General features: G+C 38.1%; 1 protein-coding gene across 1 annotated transcript in view; it reads left to right on the top strand.

The window, feature by feature from the left end:
• The window catches only part of bt (projectin protein bent), a 237,117-nt gene that overhangs the window by 80,045 nt on the left and 137,838 nt on the right, over positions 1-19,234 (top strand). Inside the window, exons 28-36 of the mRNA XM_070090071.1 lie at positions 4,103-4,270; positions 4,592-4,716; positions 6,471-6,500; positions 8,741-8,915; positions 9,853-10,006; positions 11,325-11,351; positions 17,883-18,019; positions 18,152-18,315; positions 18,951-19,079. Coding sequence (XP_069946172.1) covers positions 4,103-4,270; positions 4,592-4,716; positions 6,471-6,500; positions 8,741-8,915; positions 9,853-10,006; positions 11,325-11,351; positions 17,883-18,019; positions 18,152-18,315; positions 18,951-19,079 — 1,109 coding nt within the window. The remainder of the gene's footprint in view (positions 1-4,102; positions 4,271-4,591; positions 4,717-6,470; positions 6,501-8,740; positions 8,916-9,852; positions 10,007-11,324; positions 11,352-17,882; positions 18,020-18,151; positions 18,316-18,950; positions 19,080-19,234) is intronic.

Raw genomic sequence — 19,234 nt, 5'->3', positions numbered from 1 at the left:
AACAGTAAAGTTTATAGAATGGGCTAAGCTATTTAATTTTCCAAGGAAATGGTGTATATCTACATTTTTGGGCATAAGACACAAAATATCATCAACATATCTGAACCATTTAGCTCTATTAGGGAGGATTGTGTTAAGCAACCTTGTTTCAAAAAATTCCATGTATAGGTTACTAAGAACAGGTGAAAGAGGATTTCTGCCCAAGTCTCTTTTACCCAATAGACTCCTTGACATGAGAGATCGTCCTTTTGATGATTTTATGAGAATTATTCTTCAGAAACATATTGAAATAACTAATATACAGGAGAAGGAAGCATTCAAAATATTGAGAAACAAAAAATGCTCTTTTAATCAGGCCATTCCATCAGAATGGAAACACAGTTTGTTGGATCATTGCTATAATAAACTCAGAAGAATTTGTAATGAACTCAAGAGCAAACTACAAAGAAAATTAGACATTTTAATTGAAAATAGTGATTGGACAAAGCATGCTAATAACAATTTTGTAATTAACTTATCAGATTAAATTTTAGACAAACATACAACTGCTGCTCTAGGTTTTGGCCTAAGTTTTGCAACTTCAAAAAAACTTAATAATGTTGAAATTGCAAAAGCCTTTTGTAACTTTGAAAAATTTTCTGATTTATCCTCTGATGAAATTAATATTAGTAAAGGAATGGTATTTAGCTCTATGTTAAAACCAAACATTCCCAATTACCCTCAAAGATTCTTTAAGTCTTATGATACACTTAATAACAATAAAAATTTGCGCCTTACTAAAGCAGACAAAATAAATGCAATGGTAATTATGAAAGAAAATGATTACCAAGAAAAAATGAATAATCTCTTAGATGATACTGAAACCTATTCTAAACTTAGGAAAAATCCCCTAGAAACCGCTAACAGCAATTTCAATAAAACAATAAAACTTCTACTGAAAGGCAAAGATGAATTAGTCAAACAATTTACTTCCACTAATCCATCTTTGCCTTACATGTATGGACTAATAAAAACACACAAACCAGGGAATCCAGTCAGACCAATTATTAGCTCCATAGGATCAGTTTCATATAAATTATCCAAATGGCTTGTTGACATTTTGAGCCCTATTGTTGGCAAAATTTCTAACTTTAATGTTAAAAACAACATAGACTTGGTTGATAAATTAAGCTCCTTGACTGACTTAAATGATTTTAACATGGTTAGTTTTGATGTTACTTCCTTGTTTACGAAAGTTCCTGTTGATGATTTATTAAGTTTCTTATCTGAAGAACTCGTTAACTATGATTTGCCATTGCCAATTCCTACTATCATTGAACTTATTAAACTTTGCATTGTTGATGCAAAATTTGTATTTAATGATAAGTTTTACACTCAGAAGTTTGGTATGGCAATGGGAAATCCTCTTTCACCTGTTCTTAGTAACCTATACATGGAATTTTTTGAAACAAGGTTGCTTAACACAATCCTCCCTATTAGAGCTAAATGGTTCAGATATGTTGATGATATTTTGTGTCTTATGCCCAAAAATGTAGATATACACCATTTCCTTGGAAAATTAAATAGCTTAGCCCATTCTATAAACTTTACTGTTGAGTTTGAAGAAAATAACTCATTGCCTTTTCTAGATGTTTTAATTATTAAGGCTAATAATGAATTCAAATTTAAAATTTAGAGAAAACCTACAAATAACTGTTCCTATGTCCACTATTATTCCTCGCATCAAGATAGAGTCAAACTGTCTGTTTTCTCATCAGTGTTTTTGAGAGCTTTACGAATTTGTAGTCCTGAGTTCATAGATGAGGAAATATCCAAAATTTATGAAATAGGTAATGATTTAAAATACCCAAGAAATGTAATTGATAAATCTTTTAAAGTTGCTAGAAATACTTTTTACAATCCAAAAAGGGACAACCAGCCTTATTCAACTAAAAATATGTTGGTTCTCCCTTACCATGAAAACTTGGTTCACATGCCTTCTCTTCTTAAGACTTTTAATATTAAAGTTGTATTCAAAAATCTTGATACAGTAAAAAATCTTTTGATAAAGAATTCCCCCCAAAATGCTGATGGATGTGTCTATAAGATTCCCTGTAAAATTTGCGATAAAGTTTATTACGGTCAAACTGGTAAAAATCTCGAACTAAGATTAAAACAACATAAATATAGCATTAGAACTGGACAAGATTCCAATGCTCTATTTATTCATGTAAGAGATTTTATCCATCCAATTGATTTTCAAAAAGTTGAGAAAGTAGTATCAAGCAAGTCCATGGTCGACAGGAGTATAATTGAATCTTGTTTCATAAAAAGCAGTTTTGACAATAATATGAATATTTCCTTTGGTTTATATAAATTAGATCCATTTATAATTAATAAAATTTGGGAAGAATTTAATAATACACTGGACAAATAATAATTTTTAAATTTTCTTGGGTAGAATAGTTTGTGGGAGAGTTGTGCAAAGGACCTATCCAAGTTGGGTCGGCGCGCGTCAGGTGTTTAACCGTTGTGGGATCTGATAGCGAGGTGCTGGCCAGACCCCTTATATAGCTTCCTTGGATGCTTTACTTTCATAGTTCCTTGATAATGTGAGTAGTCACGAAAGCGCTTGGAATTTCTCTATTCTTTCAGAGTGGTTGTTTTGTATATATATATATATATATATATATATATATATATATATATATATATATATATATATATATATATATATATATATATATATATATATGCAAGGAATTCGCGAGAGCATGCGAAATATACACAAACACTGATCTCATCTCTGGCTGAAGGAGACTCGAACCTACGAACCTTAGGACAAGGTACGCAGTGCTTTACCACGTTTGATCCAAGGCAGCCAGCTCATGCTACACGCCAAAGTATTGGTCCAGTGTGGGTAGATTGGTAAAGCACTGCGTACCTTGTCCTAAGGTTCGTAGGTTCGAGTCTTCTTCAGCCAGAGATCAGTGTTTGTGTATATTTCGCATGCTCTCGCGAATTCCTTGCATTGTTCGAATCTCTAGTAAGGCTGATGCATGCAGGGGATGAGATGAAAAGCTGTAAGCCTTCTCCCTGAAAACTGGCTGCCTTGGATCAAACGTGTAGCTCATGCTACACGCTGAGGTATTGGTCCAGTGTGGGTAGATTGGTAAAGCACTGCGTACCTTGTCCTAAGGTACGTAGGTTCGAGTCTCCTTCAGCCAGAGTTCAGTGTTTGTATATATATATATATATATATATATATATATATATATATATATATATATATATATATATATATATATATATGCTCAATAATAACCCTCATGGAGACAGAAACATAGAATATTGATTTGAACTGTATATTTCGATCCTCTTCTAGGATCCTCTTCAGCAGATCAGTCAGTCTTCTGAGTTTGTGTTCGTGTGGGGTCATTATTGAGCATTGACAAAGGTTCATTACACTTTAGTTATATATATATATATATATATATATATATATATATATATATATATATATATATATATATATATATGTATATGTATATATATATATATATATATATATATATATATATATATATATATATATATATAACAACTCTGGCTGCAAAAGTGACTCGAACTCGCATTCCCCTCGCCAGAAACACAATGTTGTACCCACTTAACCAGCTTGGCCACTACATGTTCATAAAGTTGAGTGTGATGGAAGTATTTACACTCTCGTCAATGATGCAACCTCAGATGTACTCGGGCAATAGGAGCTCATAAATGTATATATAAATTGGAATATTTTCATCGATCGTCCTCTCAAGAGAGGGCTGTAGCACTACAACTGATAATAATATAACTTTTTTGTTTCACTGATGAGAGTAAAAATACTTCTGACATTCTCAAGCTTACATGGATGTCTTTGCCGAGTCGGTTAAGTAGTACCATATTTTATCTCTTTGGTTTAAGGGGACAGATGTGTAGCATTGAATCACTTCACTACAGCACAGTATATGGCAACAACAAAATATTTAATTACTCATTACCTCACAACATAACATCAGTAAATCTCACCTGGCCAAGAGCACTATTATCTGGTAGTAATTTTTCACCCTGATAACCTTGACAGGCGGGTGGGCTCAGGTAGCAGAGATTCCCGCTGACGAGCCACTGCGCTTCAAGAGTGAGGATCTGGAGAACAAGAAACAGTACAAATTCAAGATCACAGTGAGCAACAAGCTTGGGGCCTCCGACCCAGCTGTCCATCCGAAGATCATCCTCGCCAAGGATCCATGGGGTCAGTACGATAAGTTCATTGATTCTTGTGGCCAGTATGGAAACGTGAATTTGGGGAGCAAGGGGCCTAAAGTTAAAGAAAGAGGGGATCAACCACAAAAGCTTCTTATGGCATTTATTATATGGTATATTATTATTATCTGATCATATTTTACTTTTCTCGTCGGATAACATCAACAGTTTAAATTTCTCTTCAGCTGCCCAAACACCCAGTATGTGTGTGCGATCTAACAGCAAGATATGAATGCATATCCGTATCTTACTGAGTAATAAAAGAAGAAGTAACGATTCCTAATTTTTGCACGTCTTTCCATTCCTACAGATGAGCCCGGTAAGATCTTGCATGTGGAGGTCAACGACTGGGGACCAGAACACGCAGATCTCCGCTGGTCCAGACCAGAAACCGATGGCGGTGCCCCCATTACTGGCTATGTCATTGAGTTTAGGGTAAGAGGTCACGCATCTTAGTATGTTACGTATATACGGTAATCACGAGAAGGGTTCTGCCAGTTACGTATTGGTTGCAAATTTTATTATTGCACGCAGTCACTTGTGGATAATAGGTGTTTTGAAGCAAAATTATTTACAATAGTCTTAATAAGGAATGCTTCAAAATAATCGTGCACTGACAAGTGTAGTAATAGAGGGAGAATTTCAAGTAGCTTAATTTTTATAGTGATATAGCCTAGCACTCTATATATAAAAACTATTAAAGTAGAAAGCAACATTGTTAGTTATAGCATAAAAGTTATTAGTCCAGATAACATCAAACTGTGAATAGAAATAGATAAATAGCCTAGAATCAAAATAAATAAATAGCTTAGACTCGAAATAGATAAATAGCTTAGATTCGTAATAGATATATAGCCTAGTAGGTTTACTCAGGTAGCACTGCTAATGGAAGCTTCAGATTACTTTTAGTGATAAAACATTCGTTGTTTATTTCTTTAGTTTTCTTCCATCCTCACTCTTCTAATATCGTAATTATTTTCTTGAACTGATTATATTTTCCCTTCTCCATGGCAGCTACAAGGGAACAGCTCTTCTAACTATATTCTTCTCCCCAGTGTCTACTCATATCTCCTACCAACTTTTTTTCCTTTTTTTTTCTATATTACTCATCTTGTAGCAAGTGAAAAGTAGACCGGTTTTTAGAAATGATCTTTCCTGGTGTACTTCTGATAGTGTATGTGTGCACGTAGTTGTTCTTACTGTCTGGTAGAAATGTATAGTCCATCCTCAGCACGAATTTCTTGTATAACTCTACATGCATATACAGTATATATATATATATATATATATATATATATATATATATATATATATATATATATATATATATATATATATATATATATATATATATATATATATATATATATATATATATATATACTCCTTTCTTCCTTACAATGTTTTTAAATTATAATTGCAACTGTTATATTTGTATTCTAACAGCGTAATGTCTCTTTAAAAACTGGTACATTAAACTGCACAAACTGTTTATGTTTTCCTAACTGATTATTGTATAGTTTGCTCCTTTGTGCAGTAATTGTGATTCATGTGCAGCTTGTCAAGGTGTTATACAGTAATGTTAAAGAATTCAATGTGTTCAGCCTGATCAGCCCAGTTTGTTCTTGTGATATAATACTTGATCAGATTACCTAAGCTGGCACAATGGCCTGGAGCTGTGGTCACTATAAATATGTGACATAGCTTAGAGGTGTCATCACTATCTACTGTTTCAATTTATAAAGTGACTTAAAAGTTTTAATAGCTAGCTATCAGTCGTCAAGTTTGGTTTTTGCAGCTCCAGCTCTTGGCCAGGCCAGCTTTTTTTTTTTTTTTGAATTACTGGAACCTGCTCATTCTCCTATACATGATTGGAGGCGTTGGTGATATTATTAAATTAATAGTGAAGAACTAAACCCATAAGAGTCATACAACACCTGAGGAATCTGAGGTAATATCGTTTGATCCAAGGAAGGCAGGCTAACTATAATTAATTTGACCCAAGATTCACCAACATCATCGTACCTCCCTGGAAGTGTAGACATCTGTCCATCCTTCCGATGATATATTTATTATTATTATTATTATTATTATTATTATTATTATTATTATGGAGAGTGAGGAGGTGCAAGGTGTTACCTACAATAAGGTCTTAACACGTTGATAACACATGTACTGTCGCTCTACAGACACGCGCCATGCCTGCTGGAGGAGAGGTGGTAAGACTGTTCAGGGTTCCTTGTAAGAGTACCACTTGTGGCGGAATCACCTATAATAAGCCTTTGGACACAAGGTCGCATAGTTCATCTGGAAAGTCATCGCGGTTATATACGTATAACTGCGATGGTTTCCCTTAATTGTTAAACATTTGCAACCAATGTTGTCATTCTTTTGAAGAGATGTGAGAATAACTGAAAATTTTTATTTAATAAAGTTAAACACAGACTTAGCAAAGTAAGACTTACCTGGCTGACTGTCTTTAACTCGAGAAAGACTTTAGTGATAATAATGTTATTGGAAAAAAAGAACATTGCGAGATCATTCCATAAGGCTTGAAATAGATAATAACGCCTCAGTATATTTGCCTCTGTGGCTGACTTCTGGCTATCCTTGAGCTTGGTAGACTTGCTCGGCACTTGGCCGGGCTCCTCATTGCACTAGGAAACAAATAAATTGAACGATTTGTCCACCATATATTTATTTTCTAGTGCAAAGCTAGACTTTTGTCCACATTTTCTTTGAAAATTTAAAACCTATTTTCCTTTCAGTTAAAGGTGATATCTTTTAACATTCACTGGCAAGAGGTTTTATCTTCTTGTGGTGTCTTGCACTAACATTCAGCATAATAACCTCGATATTTAGCGTTCCAACACCACCTGTAAAATACTTAATTTATAGCCTTCTAAATAAAATAAATTATCATTCTGCACATAAAAAAGACATCTTAGATAATATTTACATAAAAATGCACACAAGCATTTTATAAAACACAGATAAAATAATATAAAAAATAGAATAAATCTGTCAACTGTGTGTTGCTCCTGTCTAACCCACCGTCTCTGAACACAACGTTTACCAACAGTGAAACGACCAGTCATCGTTAGTTGGTTCTTGAGTCTTTGGGTGATGTTGGAGACGTGGCCAGCTTGGTCTCTGACTAAGTGATTGGGAATGAAAGGCAGTAGTATAACAGCATCTACAAGTACTTATCAAAGAAAACTTTATAAATGTGACAATAGCGACGTTAACGTCGTTATTCTTCTTGCTGATACTTCAAGATGTTTACAGAACTGATCGTAATAGACAGTCTTCCAAATTTCTTAGGGTTATCTTCCGGAAGGGAAGCTGTTTGTGAACATCATGAACGTTTCACGTATCAGGTTATGGTGATGTTATCAATTTAATTCCCCGAGTGGTACTGGGATGTGACCAAGTATAATACGCTGCGGTCGGAGTTAGCACAACTTTTGAACTGTCTGTAATACGGATTACTACCCTGAGTATCATACCTGAAGTATGTCAAGACTTTATTCTCATCAGACCTTACACCAGCATATATCCTTCGGTGCTATTACAGTTTGGTCAAAATAGTCATCTCGAGTGTGAGCTAATAACAAGACATAATTTTGTGATCAGCAACCCTAGATATATTTACTACGTTATCACTAACCTTCATTGTTAGTTTATTGATATGGCTAAATGTCTCTAGTAACTCCCAAAGGTTCATAAATCACCAGTCACTTACACAGATTCAAGAAATCATGGCTTTCGTGATTTCACATCTCAAACAAGACGACACACTAAGTTGAATGGGGCACTGCCCTTGTGGGATGGCCTCCCACATCCTTGATCTACTCCAGAGCGCCTGCAGCGCTTTACGAGGTGCGGCAGACAGCGTCACTGCAGATAGGTGGTGGTTTGCCATGTGAGGTCGCCGCAGAGTATGTCAAGGAGGGTTTATGGGCTGTGCCTCCTAAGCTCACCTTACACAGCAAAAACACTCTTCGTTTCTCTGTCTCTCACGTGTGTTTTAATTCGTTGAGCTTTGTAGAAGTAATAAATCAGCATATTTATGTAATATGTATTTTGCTATAAACAAAGTTATCTTTATATTTTAACCAAATTCATTTTGGCGCTTCACGCTATAATTACACTAAATATTTTCTCAATAAATTCCAGCACGTAGTCTTCGGTGCATCACAGTAAACAAACACTTCCCTTTATGTCCAAGTTTTTAACAGAGTAATAATATAAAACGTTAATTTAGAACCCTCCCCAAATATTCTGATTACCCGAATAGCGTTCCAGGACAACTTTGTATTGAAATCTTCCCCTCCCTCCCTCCCCTCTCCATAACAAGTAGATTTTCCCCTCCTGCTTTCCCTTTTCCCGACCTAGTTTCCCTCCCGTGCGGAACCTTAACTCCTGCGCACACTAATATTACATCTTCTCCATTCAGGATCGGTTCTCAGACTGGAGTAAAGGTATAGAGATCCAGGGCGACGTAACGGAGGGAACCATCCCCAACCTGAAAGAAGGCAATCAGTATGAGTTCCGCGTAAGGGCTGTAAACAAAGCTGGCCCCGGCGAGCCCTCAGACCCCACCAAACCTATCCAGGCTAAACACCGCTTTGGTAAGTAAATCTGTTACAGGGGAGTTGGTTACGTATGTACATAATTAAGAAAATAATGGTAATGTAATGTATGATGTGTGTGTGTGAGAGTAATACCACTGTAATGTATTGTGTGGATATTGCGTGTTTAGGGTCATTTTGGATTCTTGTGTATTAATCTGTTCTGTGTATTTATACCACCTTGTATTTGCATTGTTTTAAATAAAATAAAAAAATTAAGAAAATAAGCTCTGGTTAGTGGTGGAAATGATCCCACATTTAGATAATGAAACAGGAAACATAAATTCTGTATGAGGCCGAAATATATGGTCCTGTCTTATCTTCTCCTTTCCTTGTTTTCCTGTATTTTCGTGTACTCTGTGTACATAAATCCTACGTGATATTCAGAAGAACCATTTTTATCTCATCCCACGACAAGGAGAGGCACCTTTAACTCCGACGTAAATTCTTATCCTGTGATATTCTAAGATAAAAAGTATATTTTTCTTCCTAAAATGTAACCTTCAGTAAAAAAAAAAAAAAAAGAAAAAGAAAAAATAGATCCTCACGATATCGTAAAATGTGATTTTTGGTCTGGTTGCTTTAAAACAAACGTACAACGTACGTAGAAGCAGTCTGTAGGTTGTGTTAAGTTTATTTTAATATTTTATATTCAGTAAATTGTGTAGTGAATGTTTATTGCTTATCACCAGTGTCCGTATTACATATTGATATATGTACCTATATATATCTGTACATGAAGTTTTAAATAAAATCAAAATCAAAATCAAAACGGAAGCTTAGTAACTCTGATCACCTCCAGAGCAACACCCGCTCCTCCACTTCATTCCACGGATAGATAAACCCCTCCACTACTTTCGACTCCACCGCCGTCATAAATCCCTCATCCGCCGAATTAGATTAAACCTACCTATCTATCATTGTCTTGTGCCCACAGTGAGACCTTTCGTGATCAACAAAGACGAGTTCAGAAACATCGTAATCAAGAAGACACAGCTGTTCAAGCTGGACGTCAAATACGGAGGTGAGCCCGAGCCGAGGGTGATCTGGAAGAAGGATGATAAAGAGGTGATTCCCGACGAGGAACAGAGGTGAGCGACCAACCGCTGGGAACCAAGGTAGGGACGAGCTATCGTGGCATTGGAAAGGGAAGGGAGAGAGAGACAGGGAAGATGCTGATGGGACATGAGGAAGGATCAGGGTATAGAAGAAAAAATGAAAGAAGCGCCATTTTTTTTATATAGAAAAGCTACATTCCAAGTGTGCAGCTATCCTATTCTATACTGTAGCTACGCCGTGTCGAACAATTTTTTTTCCTAAACACATAATGAAATCTATCAGCTGCGGCTTTAATAACTACTGGAGCTCCAGATGTTATGTTCCAGCAGTTCTAGAATTACTCTCACCTAGTTAACACCATCCCTAAAAAATAACTTCTCACATACAGATGTAGAAGAGTTAGTAAGGATATCATCTAGAAATCATATTCGTTTATAAAGGTCAAGACTAATAATATTCCCATTGCCTATAATAAACACACATTTTTAATATAGTATTTCAAACAAAAATTTTGATTGGGAATAATTACAGTTTAGATATTAGCTAATAAGGCGGTTGTTTTAGAGACAAAATATTTTTGGGTAAGAGTATCATATATATATATATATATATATATATATATATATATATATATATATATATATATATATATATATATATATATATATATATATATGTTAATGTTGCAGTTTAAAAACTGTAGTGTAAAGCACCCTTCTGGCAAGACAGTGATGGAGTGAATGATGGTGAAAGTTTTTCTTTTTCGGGCCACCCTGCCTTGGTGGGAATCGGCCGGTGTGATAAAAAAAAAAAAAATATATATATATATATATATATATATATATATAGGGAGAACTGCTTGAGCAGATGGGGTCAGACAAGGTGGAGGGGTGGGTAGGCATACATTTATGAGGATATAGTTAAGGAGCGCGAGTAGAACTTCTCATCAGAGTACTGAGTCCTGGCAGGAGGACGACACTCTCTTAACATTCTCCCACACGCAGAATAAACACTTTATGTGCTTTACAAGAGCTCAGTTCTTGTTTTATTAACATTGTGTCATGTGTAAGTGCTTGAAATATCATGCTTCTATATGGAAATATTTTTATTCAATTTTGTGTTAAAAATCTTTAACCTAAATGATCCTTGACGAATCCTACAACCCGCAACAGGATATCCATTTGCCTGGTCCCTAGTTGGGCCAGATTGGCCCTAGGGATGAACCAGCTGGACGTTTGGTCATCCTTTGTATAAGTCATCATTAAACCAAACCACCTAACTACTTTCACAAATGTTATTTCCATAAGGATTTACTCCATATTTGTAAACACGTACATCATTTTCTTACAGGCTACCAGATCCTTACAACTGCCGAAGGTGACACCGAGTGCCTGGTTATATCTAAGGCAGAATGCAAAAAGCAACTCACTCACCCACCTCCTATTGGCTTTGTGTTAACACATGCACCAACTCCTTAGCACCCTCCTCCCAGTAGCTCCTGCCTCTTCACGTTATCATTCATATTTCTATATATTTTCTCATTTTATAGGCAGATTTTTTGTAGTATTTTATTTTTTTTGAAGAATATATATATATATATATATATATATATATATATATATATATATATATATATATATATATATATATATATATATAAGTTAATCATAGCAACAGATCACACTTAACACATACCCCAACTTTGATATGTCGCATTTAACACAGCTCCATTTCTAGAGATCGTGTTGATTTGCTTCAGAGAACTGTTGCGGATGTTCACAGAGATGAAAATAAAACAAATGTACAAAAATGCAATTGTATAAATATACAAAAATTTTGTAAACAATAATTGTCTTTTTGACAAACCGCAGTGAATACATAGTCCGACACAGTTTTCTGTGATCTGTGCAACGTTTTTTTTGTTTTGCCAACCACTTTCTGTGATTATAAAACAGACAATTGTTTTCTTCTCACCAGAAGGCTCGGAAAATAGTCAGTTCTTGTGGTGAAAACCAGCAGTTCACTCTGAGTCAACTAATGAGTGGTAGTCCGTGTCAGGCACCACACATGTTGCCATGCTAGAGGCAAGGCTCAAGGCTCTTTGTTGACGTTTGGGATTACATGTTAGTGAGGTGCCTTGAGGTCATGACATTCATTATACGGCCTCAGTGGAATCTCTAAGGAAGGTCACTTCTCATATCATTAAAGAAGGTCATTATGACATCAGGGCAGCTGCGAGGCCCACATCACAGCTTACATGTCGAGGTATGAGACAGCTATTCCACGAACAAGGAAGCAGTCGTTGTGAGCACTGCTCTTAATTATGCCATATTTGTCCCGCTTGATTATAGTATTAAATATTATAATTATTATTATTATTATTAATTATAACTCTTGGAAATGCCCTAAACCCGTAATGATCATACAGAGCTTGGAGAAATGTATGGATGAGATACTCATGTTTGATGTTAGGAAGGGGTTGACAACTCAAAATCCTTGGAGTAAGAACCCTTCACAAGCATTTAATTATAAAAACGACGTCAAACAGTGACAAGTAGATGAGTAAGATACATGAGCAACAGCTCGGTGTCTCTGTTATTGAAACATTTTGCTGGAGACTAAATATGGAGAGAGGAAGAGTAGTGGCGAGGTAAACAAAGCTCCTGGAGAACGAAACGTTGCCACAATAAAATGTCACATTAGTTGCACTTGTGTCCTTTTACTTTACATGATGTTATCAGTCCGTCAACCTTGAACTAGTTTTTGAAATGGTGCGTTCCTCAGCCTGGAGAAGAGATCAGCTTCATCGTCTGAAGCATGAGATTGCAGCCTCATATAATGCCAAAGGTGAGGCGTGGAAAATCTCGAAGACATCACAGGAGGCGGAGCGCACTAGCTTAGAAGCAAAGAGGTAAGAATTGTGGAACACATCAGCCAGCCTACTGGTCCATGCTAAGCAGGTCTCACTTGAGTCCAACCCTAGTCACTCATGAGAATAAGACACATGTGCAACATCTGGATATCTTTATTGTAGACGTTTCGCCATCCAGTGGCTTTATCAATACAAATTCTAGGACATAACTTGAAGATAGTAGAACTATGTACAGAAGATGAGGTAATCAGTCCCTCAACCTAGGAGTAGGTGCGAACAGCACCATAGTCGTGGAGATTCTGAAGCAGAAGAAAGAATCCTGGCGCTTATATAGTAACGTCAGGTGTAGCAGACGAGGGCATATTCACTGGTAGGCGGGATTCCCAGTGGAAGTAGGTCCTTCCCAAAGAGATGGGTTAGTTGTAGTAGTAGTTGTCGTAGTCGTGAAGGTTATGTACATGTCCTCAGAATTAAGATTCCATGATGTTGCAGTGTCTGACAAGTTGTGTACGAATGGTATATAATACCGACAAGATGAGAATAAGACACATGTGCAACATCTGGATATCTTTATTGTAGACGTTTCGCCATCCAGTGGCTTTATCAATACAAATTCTAGGACATAACTTGAAGATAGTAGAACTATGTACAGAAGATGAGGTAATCAGTCCCTCAACCTAGGAGTAGGTGCGAACAGCACCATAGTCGTGGAGATTCTGAAGCAGAAGAAAGAATCCTGGCGCTTATATAGTAACGTCAGGTGTAGCAGACGAGGGCATATTCACTGGTAGGCGGGATTCCCAGTGGAAGTAGGTCCTTCCCAAAGAGATGGGTTAGTTGTAGTAGTAGTTGTCGTAGTCGTGAAGGTTATGTACATGTCCTCAGAATTAAGATTCCATGATGTTGCAGTGTCTGACAAGTTGTGTACGAATGGTATATAATACCGACAAGATGAGAATAAGACACATGTGCAACATCTGGATATCTTTATTGTAGACGTTTCGCCATCCAGTGGCTTTATCAATACAAATTCTAGGACATAACTTGAAGATAGTAGAACTATGTACAGAAGATGAGGTAATCAGTCCCTCAACCTAGGAGTAGGTGCGAACAGCACCATAGTCGTGGAGATTCTGAAGCAGAAGAAAGAATCCTGGCGCTTATATAGTAACGTCAGGTGTAGCAGACGAGGGCATATTCACTGGTAGGCGGGATTCCCAGTGGAAGTAGGTCCTTCCCAAAGAGATGGGTTAGTTGTAGTAGTAGTTGTCGTAGTCGTGAAGGTTATGTACATGTCCTCAGAATTAAGATTCCATGATGTTGCAGTGTCTGACAAGTTGTGTACGAATGGTATATAATACCGACAAGATGAGAATAAGACACATGTGCAACATCTGGATATCTTTATTGTAGACGTTTCGCCATCCAGTGGCTTTATCAATACAAATTCTAGGACATAACTTGAAGATAGTAGAACTATGTACAGAAGATGAGGTAATCAGTCCCTCAACCTAGGAGTAGGTGCGAACAGCACCATAGTCGTGGAGATTCTGAAGCAGGAGAAAGAATCCTGGCGCTTATATAGTAACGTCAGGTGTAGCAGACGAGGGCATATTCACTGGTAGGCGGGATTCCCAGTGGAAGTAGGTCCTTCCCAAAGAGATGGGTTAGTTGTAGTAGTAGTTGTCGTAGTCGTGAAGGTTATGTACATGTCCTCAGAATTAAGATTCCATGATGTTGCAGTGTCTGACAAGTTGTGTACGAATGGTATATAATACCGACAAGATGAGATGTTGCACATGTGTCTTATTCTCATCTTGTCGGTATTATATACCATTCGTACACAACTTGTCAGACACTGCAACATCATGGAATCTTAATTCTGAGGACATGTACATAACCTTCACGACTACGACAACTACTACTACAACTAACCCATCTCTTTGGGAAGGACCTACTTCCACTGGGAATCCCGCCTACCAGTGAATATGCCCTCGTCTGCTACACCTGACGTTACTATATAAGCGCCAGGTTTCTTTCTTCTGCTTCAGAATCTCCACGACTATGGTGCTGTTCGCACCTACTCCTAGGTTGAGGGACTGATTACCTCATCTTCTGTACATAGTTCTACTATCTTCAAGTTATGTCCTAGAATTTGTATTGATAAAGCCACTGGATGGCGAAACGTCTACAATAAAGATATCCAGATGTTGCACATGTGTCTTATTCTCATCTTGTCGGTATTATATACCATTCGTACACAACTTGTCAGACACTGCAACATCATGGAATCTTAATTCTGAGGACATGTACATAACCTTCACGACTACGACAACTACTACTACAACTAACCCATCTCTTTGGGAAGGACCTACTTCCACTGGGAATCCCGCCTACCAGTGAATATGCCCTCGTCTGCTACACCTGACGTTACTATATAAGCGCCAGGATTCTTTCTTCTGCTTCAGAATCTCCACGACTATGGTGCTGTTCGCACCTACTCCTAGGTTGAGGGACTGATTACCTCATCTTCTGTACATAGTTCTACTATCTTCAAGTTATGTCCTAGAATTTGTATTGATAAAGCCACTGGATGGCGAAACGTCTACAATAAAGATATCCAGATGTTGCACATGTGTCTTATTCTCATCTTGTCGGTATTATATACCATTCGTACACAACTTGTCAGACACTGCAACATCATGGAATCTTAATTCTGAGGACATGTACATAACCTTCACGACTACGACAACTACTACTACAACTAACCCATCTCTTTGGGAAGGACCTACTTCCACTGGGAATCCCGCCTACCAGTGAATATGCCCTCGTCTGCTACACCTGACGTTACTATATAAGCGCCAGGATTCTTTCTTCTGCTTCAGAATCTCCACGACTATGGTGCTGTTCGCACCTACTCCTAGGTTGAGGGACTGATTACCTCATCTTCTGTACATAGTTCTACTATCTTCAAGTTATGTCCTAGAATTTGTATTGATAAAGCCACTGGATGGCGAAACGTCTACAATAAAGATATCCAGATGTTGCACATGTGTCTTATTCTCATCTTGTCGGTATTATATACCATTCGTACACACCTAGTCACTCATAACTAGTGGTTAAGAATTGGAGTTGTGAAAGATGTACTATTTACCATTATATCGTTGTGTTACTGTGTCAGACAGGTATAATTATGAAAATGGTGTACACTGCCGACAAGAGTATGAGTAAGACACATGTTTTACTCATGTGCACATATGCACATACCGTGACTCCGCAACACAACGGTATCTTAGCATACAGGGCATCGTACACAGCTTTATTGCTTAACCACTAGTTATGAGCAAGATGGGCTTGATCTGAGATTGACCTGCTTAGCATTGGTCAATACGTTTGTCCAGTGCTCCTCACTTTACATGTTCTTGCTTCTGCTTGGGGTTCCATCTTCTGCGATGTCTTCGAGACTTGTCCTCGCCTCACTTTCGGCAGTATATAAGGTTGCATACTTATGCTTCAGCTTCACATTGTTCCAGATTATGGAAGTGAACTCTTCTCCAGATTGAGGGACTGACCACTTCAAAATCTGCTTCAAAAACTACTCCTGTTGTCTCCATATTTAGCTTTATCTGTATCTGAGTAAAGAAGCCTACTGTATAGGCGAAATGTTTCAACAACTGTTGAGAATGTATTTTAACATCCGAAGTATCAAAGGACTTCCCTTGGTCGGCTTCTCAGTGGCCTCTGGCTTGAGCCTGGCTCTGGGCTCAGAGCTGCTGCTGCTGCTGTGTTTTACCCCAAGAACTGTACAGTGATGGCATGTGCATGGGAGCCGCTCAGCCCTCCTGGCAGACGGGCAGCTCCTGATTGGTATCTTGTTTCAGCTCTCCGTTACACATTTCTTCGCTCTGCTGTTTATATATATGATGCGTGAGCTTGCATATATTGGTATAGTGTAAGTTGCAATCTCTCAAATTTCTGGTTGTTTGAAGAGCTGGTGCTGCAGTTAACACCTCATGGCATAGTGAGTAGAGCTTTTGCTACAACTAGAAGCTACACGCATCAAAAAGTTCCATTGTTCTGTGCATGTTAAAATGTGTTAGGTATGCGTAATTGCACGATTGTTGCCAGTCATTGTTAAAGATAATGTATTCTTGTGAATAGTACCTGTTGTTAAAGTTCAGTTAAATTCAGCTCTGTCTTCATGTTTTAAAGATAATGCTGATGCTACTCGCTTGCTCTTGCCAGATGTATGTACCACACAAGATAATTATGATCAGAGATGTCCCGCACTGCTGTTAGCACAGTAGTGTTGACTGCATCACTTTAGTACGGATGTTTAGGTCAGTTGTGACACACACACATGACCGTCACAGAATCACAGGTCACTTGTGAAACACACATTGGTCATTAGATCAACGGAGGCTTTTGTGAAGTAACAACGGTCTCTGGATCATGAGAACAACAACGGTTCCTGCATCACAAGAGGTCTCTTGTGAAACAGACGACGGTCACTGGATAATAAGAGGTTACTTGTCAGAGTTGATAATCACTAAGTCACCAGAGGTCAGCTGTGACACAGATGACTGTCACAGGTCAAACAAAGATCCTTTGTGGCACAGGTGCCTGTAACTTGGTCACCTAAGGTCTCTGGCACCCTAGACGGGTCGCCAAAAATCATTCATGACACAGGTGACAGTCAGCCTCCATTGTAAACCTCATTCTGCCTCTGCTTAGCATTTTGGAACTCAGAATCTAATATATAAGGAGTATCAGACACATCTATTCGTATATACTCTCAGCCACAACAGATGGCACTATTACACGTAATATATTCCTCACATCTCCTCCCTCCCTCGCCCCCCCACCAACCCTGTTGTACACACCAACTTATTTGCTCCAAACAATACTGAGTTTTATCTCGGTCTGGACCCCTTCCCTTCCTCCCCATGATACTATAGTCTTGTACTGTACATGCATGTCGAAACTATGCTGTGCCAGTGCTGGTGAAACCCTCATGTGCTGTATCTCCTGATCAGGATTACCATCGAGCAGTTCGAGAGAAACACGGTGTTCACGCTGAGGAAGGGTGTACGCTCAGACACGGCAAAGTATAAGCTACAACTGGTCAACTCTGTAGGCGAGTGTGAAGAGGAAGCTGACGTTGTTGTCCTCGGTACGTCACCATATTCAATATTCTATAATCTTTCAAGTTTTCCTGTACAAAGAGGTACTTAGTTTTCTTGTAAATTAATTTTTAACCAGTATTGAAGAGGAATGGATATAATACGTTTTCTTATGTCTCCAGCTAAACCCACCCGGCCCGAGGGACCGCTCTTCCCTGAGGAGATCCGCGCTGATCATGTCAAGCTCAAATGGAAAAAGCCCAAGGACGATGGTGGTTTGCCCATCGAGGGTTACATCATCGAGAAGATGGATGTGGATACCGGAGCCTGGATACCTGCTGGCGAGGTAAGTTTTTTACGGTTAACTATTGCGGCCTGTAACTTGGCCAACGTGGACGGGTATGTCTTTGATTGGTGAAGCAAAACAGAAGGCATAAATGCAATCAGAGAAACAAAAATCTGGATTTTAATGTCCTGTTCTGTAGATATACATACATCTGTTAATGGTTCTGGGGCTTATGTTGCCCACGACCCGGTCTCTGGTAACGCCTCCTCAACTCCTTCACCATCTTAGAGAGAAAAAATGTTAGGAATATAACCAATAATTGCTGAGACACGAAAACAGTTAGCTATCACGAGCACAGCTGAAGATACATGAGCCATCCTTCCTTCCACTGTGTCTGTTGTGTGTACCTCATTGTTATACATATAAATACATGCATACATACTTTTATGTCATGTGTCCACACACACCAAGTGCGTTTTCATTCCAAGACCATTTGAATTCGTGATGTATGCTTGTTTCTGTATCATTCACAAATTCTCTTTACTCTGCTCCACTTTACACTTATGATTAGCTGATACAACAACAACAGGAGAAGCAGCAGCAACCTTACCCGTGGTCTGTGATGACCGTGAACGGAGCCACACACCCTACCTGATCCCTGTGTGACCTCTTCCATGTCCCTCTCCCTCCCACAGTACATAGCGGTTCCCCAGCGAGCTACTCTCTCTCAGGATCTCACAGTCGCCCCTACAGACACCAGGAGCTCCATACATCGTAAAGAGTCCTACAGAAAATCTCCAGAGGAGTCTTTGATTAACGTCCAGGTAGCTTTTTCTAGACGTGATGCTTAACTCTCCCTCTCAAGGTCTCTCTGGCTGCACAATGGGAAGAGTCTGTATAATTGTGCGATCTTGGTATAAATCTACAATTGAAACATGACTTATAGTATGCTTCATGCTGGAGATAAATTTTTATCACT

This window comes from Cherax quadricarinatus, chromosome 30 (assembly GCF_038502225.1).
Source record: "Cherax quadricarinatus isolate ZL_2023a chromosome 30, ASM3850222v1, whole genome shotgun sequence".
Taxonomy (NCBI): Eukaryota; Metazoa; Arthropoda; class Malacostraca; order Decapoda; family Parastacidae; genus Cherax; species Cherax quadricarinatus.
Note: the sequence above shows the minus strand (reverse complement) of the source record. Positions and strands in the feature narration are given on the sequence as shown.